General features: G+C 49.7%; 1 protein-coding gene across 1 annotated transcript; it reads right to left on the minus strand.

The window, feature by feature from the left end:
• Positions 1-1,199: 1,199 nt before the first annotated feature.
• On the minus strand, positions 1,200-5,303 carry HSPA5 (heat shock protein family A (Hsp70) member 5). Its single transcript, XM_051836812.3, has 9 exons — positions 5,245-5,303; positions 4,913-5,147; positions 4,582-4,813; positions 4,178-4,315; positions 3,759-3,871; positions 3,278-3,668; positions 2,920-3,157; positions 2,471-2,638; positions 1,200-2,092 (listed from the first exon to the last, which is right to left on the minus strand). Exons 2-9 carry the CDS (start codon positions 5,032-5,034, stop codon positions 1,530-1,532), a joined length of 1,965 nt encoding a protein of 654 aa, XP_051692772.3. The 5' UTR covers positions 5,035-5,147; positions 5,245-5,303; the 3' UTR covers positions 1,200-1,529.
• Positions 5,304-5,607: the final 304 nt, after the last annotated feature.

Consider the following 5,607-nt stretch of genomic DNA (forward strand, 5'->3'; position numbering starts at 1 on the left):
TGCCCTTTAATGATCCTACTCTAGCCCACCCCCTCCCTCAGAAAACCAAGCTAATCTTACACCTGTCTTGACAAAAACCATTGCCATGGCCGGCGCCACAGCTCAGTAGGCTAATCCTCCACCTTGTGGCGCTGGCACACCGGGTTCTAGTCCCGGTTGCCCCTCTTCCAGGCCAGCTCTCTGCTGTGGCCCGGGAGTGCAGTGGAGGATGGCCCAAGTGCTTGGGCCCTGCACCCCATGGGAGACCAAGAGAAGCACCTGGCTCCTGCCTTCAGATGACCGCGGTGGCCATTGGGGGGTGAACCAACAGAAAAAGGGAGACCTTTCTCTCTCACTGTCCACTCTTGTCAAAACAAACCACCCACACACACACACTGCCTAACCCACAATCAGTTGGGGGCTGCCTTGGTGTAGTTTTGGTGTCCCCATCCTAGATCCCACCCCAGTACCACTAATGAGAAATTTAAGGAATGTTAGGGATTTTTTTTTTTTTTTTTTTTTTTTTTGACAGGCAGAGTGGACAGTGAGAGAGAGACAGAGAGAAAGGTCTTCCTTTGCCGCTGGTTCACCCTCCAATGGCCGCCGCTGCAGCCGGCGCACCGCGCTGATCCTGGCAGGAGCCAGGAGCCAGGTGCTTTTCCTGGTCTCCCATGGGGTGCAGGGCCCAAGCACCTGGGCCATCCTCCACTGCACTCCCTGGCCATAGCAGAGAGCTGGCCTGGAAGAGGGGCAACCGGGACAGAATCCGGCGCCCCAACCGGGACTAGAACCCGGTGTGCCGGCGCCGCAAGGTGGAGGAGAATGTTAGGGATTCTGACACATTTATATCCTAAAATTACAAACTAGGACCAGTATGTAAAGTTAAATTATCAGGTCAATTCTTGGGAATTCAAGAAACTACAAAGCATCAATAATAAAGTCACCAGCAAGGAGAAGAATTTTCAGATGTGTTTAAGAGTTTTGGGCATCCCCAAATGGCCCTTGCCTAGATAAGGCTATGGGTGAACCTCCTTCCCATTTTCTCAGATGAAGGCTAAGCACATTCTCTGGCAGTACGTAATGGAAGTGGTTCCTTATTCTCAACATCCCAGTATTTCCCCCCTACCACCACACCCTAGAATCTAACCTTAAGTTTTAGTTATCTTCTTGAAATAAATGATTGATCTAATGAGAAGCTGCTCACAAAAATTAGACCAGTGTAAATAACAAACATTTATTGGTGTCACTTATGGTAGAAAAAAGTTCCTACACCAGATGCACATGACCCAGTTGTTAAATAGAACATTTCCAAGGTGAACACACCCCCTAACCCAATGTTAAGATGGCCAATTCCTTCTGTCCCCCCACCCCAAGACATGTGAGCAACTGCTAATGAAAAGCAGTAAACAGCCACTTGGGCTATAGCATTTTCAACTCCACTCCGAGGTGAAGATTCCAATTACATTCGAGACTTAAGTTCTCTCAATTTTCTCCTAACAAAAGTTCCTGAGTCCAGTATTTACAATGTTACAGCACTAGCAGATCAGTGTCTACAACTCATCTTTTTCTGCTGTATCCTCTTCACCAGTTGGAGGAGGGCCTGCACTTCCATAGAGTTTGCTGATAATTGGCTGAACAATTTCTTCTAGTTCCTTCTTTTTAGCTTTGAAGTCTTCAATGTCAGCATCTTGGTGGCTTTCCAGCCACTCAATCTTTTCCTCCACAGCTTTCTCCATGGTTTCCTTATCTTCAGAGGACAGTTTGCCTCCCAGCTTCTCTTTATCGCCAATCTGATTCTTCAGTGAGTAGGCGTAGCTCTCCAGCTCGTTTCTGGTGTCAATGCGCTCCTTGAGCTTTTTGTCTTCCTCAGCAAATTTTTCAGCATCATTAACCATCCTTTCAATCTCCTCAGGTGTCAGGCGGTTTTGGTCATTGGTAATTGTGATCTTATTCTTGTTCCCCGTGCCCTTGTCCTCAGCTGTCACACGAAGAATACCATTCACATCTATCTCAAAGGTGACTTCAATCTGCGGGACTCCACGGGGAGCAGGGGGAATTCCAGTCAGATCAAATGTACCCAGGAGGTGATTGTCCTTCGTCAGAGGTCGTTCGCCTAGAAGTCACACACAGAAAAGCCTGTTATTGACAAACACAGTCATCCTCGTCCCTACATTTCAGGTAGGGCTATAGTGGTAAGGGCACTTCATCAAGTTGAGTCCACAAAGAGCAGCAACTGGGACTAAGTTACTAACAGAATCTCCTCTACTTTCCAGCATGGGATTTTCATTCTTGTATTCCAGAAGCTGGTTCGGAAGTTATTTTAACAGGAAAAAGTGCTAAATAGCTAGATAAGTGCTGACTGTGAAACTCAACAGCAAAGGACCCCCCCACCCCAATCTGAAAACAGCAGCTACTTCTTTCACTAGCTACTGTAATAAAGAACACAAAATAAGTTAAACATACTACAGTATTAACAAACGCAAGTAGTTACCTTCATAGACCTTAATTGTAACCGTTGGCTGATTATCAGAAGCTGTAGAGAAGATCTGAGATTTCTTGGTGGGCACTACAGTGTTTCTTGGAATTAGTTTGGTCATGACACCTCCCACAGTTTCAATACCAAGTGTAAGAGGACATACATCCAGCAGCACCAGGTCACCTGCAAAATAAATTAATCACTTTAATTCAAAAGTTACATACACTACCAATCTCCCCATGAACTAAGGTTATCTTTTCTCTTACTGTCTGGCTAGGTTCTAAGCACAAGCATTTTAGAGGCAGTGAATGAAGACATTTGCTAAGGACCTTGAGACTGCTCTGGCCTTGTCTTCACTGGACACTAGTTGTGACCTTACTGCTCACAATCTATTGTTTTCTAAAGCAACAGCTAAGTCTCCCCATCGAGATGCTGAGGTGTTTTGAAAGATGCTAATGACCTACCTGTATCTTGATCACCAGAGAGTACGCCAGCCTGGACGGCAGCACCATACGCTACAGCCTCATCTGGGTTTATGCCACGGGATGGCTCCTTGCCGTTGAAGAACTCTTTAACCAGTTGCTGAATCTTTGGAATGCGAGTAGAGCCACCAACAAGAACAATTTCATCAATGTCAGACTTCTTCAAATCAGAATCCTCCAACACTTTCTGGACAGGTTTCATGGTGGACCGGAACAGGTCCTACAATAAGAGATGGAGTCACTGTGATGCCTGTTATACCCAGACAATGTCTAGATATCACCATCCTAAAGTCAGAGTCTAACTAGATCTCATTAGCAAAGCAGAAACCACAAAACATACCATGTTCAGCTCTTCGAATTTAGCCCGAGTCAGGGTCTCAGAAAAGTCTTCTCCTTCATAGAAGGACTCAATTTCAATCCTGGCTTGATGCTGGGAAGACAGAGCCCGCTTGGCCTTTTCCACTTCACGCCGGAGCTTCTGCACAGCTCTGTTGTCTTTCCTGACATCTTTGCCAGTCTTCTTTTTGTACAGCTTGATGAAGTGCTCCATGACACGCTGGTCGAAGTCTTCCCCGCCCAGGTGAGTGTCTCCATTAGTGGCCACGACTTCGAAGACACCATTGTCAATGGTGAGAAGAGACACATCAAAGGTTCCACCACCCAGGTCAAACACCAGGATGTTCTTCTCTCCCTCCCGCTTATCCAGACCATAAGCAATAGCAGCTGCAGTACTGGTAAGAGAATGAAAAGGCGGGGAAAGCTTAGTCAAATTCACATTTCCCATATGTGGCAAATGTGCCCTATCATCGAATTTCACTTACGGCTCATTGATGATCCTCATAACATTCAGTCCAGCAATAGTACCAGCATCTTTGGTTGCCTGACGTTGGGCATCATTGAAGTAGGCTGGTACAGTGACAACTGCATGGGTAACCTAAAAGGAGGGTAAGTATATTTTGTCACATGGTTTAACCTTTCAATTATAGCCAAACTATCACTTTAGTAGGTAAGCAAGTTCACAAGTAGGATAAGCATAACACATACAATTTCCCACACATGGAATTGCACGTAAAAACACATGAAAAAGTGTCTAGTATTTTGTTTGGCCTACAGTAAAAGCACCAATTACACCTGACCCACACGGATGTCATTCAGATTCAAACGTTTAAAACCATGAAGGCAGCTATACATACAAGTCAATAACAGTTAACACACTTAACACTGCGCTAACAAAACTTACCTTTTTTCCCAGATAAGCCTCAGCAGTCTCTTTCATTTTAGTGAGAACCATGGCAGAGATTTCTTCCGGAGCAAATGTCTTTGTTTGCCCACCTCCAATGTCAACTTGAATGTAAGGTTTAGTTTTCTTTTCCACCACCTAGTTAAAGAATGATTATCACTTTCAGACACAGAAGTGATGCCATCTCAAGTCTTAAAAAAGGACCCGCTGTCTTCCCGGTTACTCGGCCCCTCAAGGGGTCCATCTCCCTAGTTTCAGTCTGCTAACACACTAGAGTGTTAGGAAGTAGAAAAAACATTGAACACATCCCCGACCCCGCCTGCACATCGCTTCGCCACCGCTTGCTAACCCTGAACTAACCCCCCCACCCCCACCCCCAGTCGGGATGCGGAGCCCGCGCAGACCTTGAACGGCAGGAACTTGATGTCCTGCTGCACGGACGGGTCGTTCCACGTGCGGCCAATGAGCCGCTTGGCGTCGAAGACGGTGTTCTCGGGGTTGGACGTGAGCTGGTTCTTGGCGGCATCACCGATCAGCCGCTCGCCCTCAGGGGTGAAGGCCACATACGACGGCGTGATGCGGTTGCCCTGGTCGTTGGCGATGATCTCCACGCGGCCGTTCTTGAACACCCCGACGCTGGCGGAGAAACCCAAACAGCCGAGGCGTCGGCATCGCCCTGCCCACGCCAGCCCCGGCGGCCCCGCCCCGCCCTCCGCGGCCGCCGACCCCACTCACCAGGAGTAGGTGGTCCCCAAGTCGATGCCGACCACCGTGCCCACGTCCTCCTTCTTGTCCTCCTCCTCGGCCCGCGCTGCACCGAGCAGCAGCAGCACCGCAGCCACCAGGGAGAGCTTCATCTTGCCGGCGCCGTGTGCCACTGGGATGGCTGGCTGGCAGGCAGGCAGGCAGGCAGGCGTCGCGGGCAATCGAGCCACAGGCCGCAGCACAGAAACGCAGCGAGCTTCCCGACCTGGAAGCGACAGGGGCCCGAGGTCGGTAGGAGCCGCCAGCAAGGCGAAGGCAGGGCCTGGAAAAGTGGGCCCGGAGCCGCAGGCCGCGGCGCTTACCTCTCACGCTCGCGAAACCCCGAAGCTAACCTGTCCGTCTGCTGTCCTGGCCGGTGTCTAGCGCGCCGTCGCCGCCTCTGCTTATATACCCTCCCCCCAGCCCCGTCGTGGAGGACGCCGATTGGTGAAGGCGCTGCTCGTGGAGGCCGTTGATTGGGCCAGGCCACCAAGCTGGCCACCGCCGATTCGAAGCGGCCTCCTCCGCAACTGACGTCACAGCTACGCCTCCTGGGCGGGCTCATTGGCTGCCGGTCCTTCCTAAAAGCAACCAATGAGAAGCCACATCCGTCCTGTGCGCTGGCCTTATTGGTTCAGAAGCTGCCTGTCTCTAGTGCGACCTCTTACCCTGAGGCGGTTTCCGCC

The sequence above is a fragment of the Oryctolagus cuniculus genome, chromosome 1, assembly GCF_051225735.1.
Source record: "Oryctolagus cuniculus isolate XC-2025 breed Fujian yellow rabbit chromosome 1, ASM5122573v1, whole genome shotgun sequence".
Classification (NCBI taxonomy): Eukaryota; Metazoa; Chordata; class Mammalia; order Lagomorpha; family Leporidae; genus Oryctolagus; species Oryctolagus cuniculus.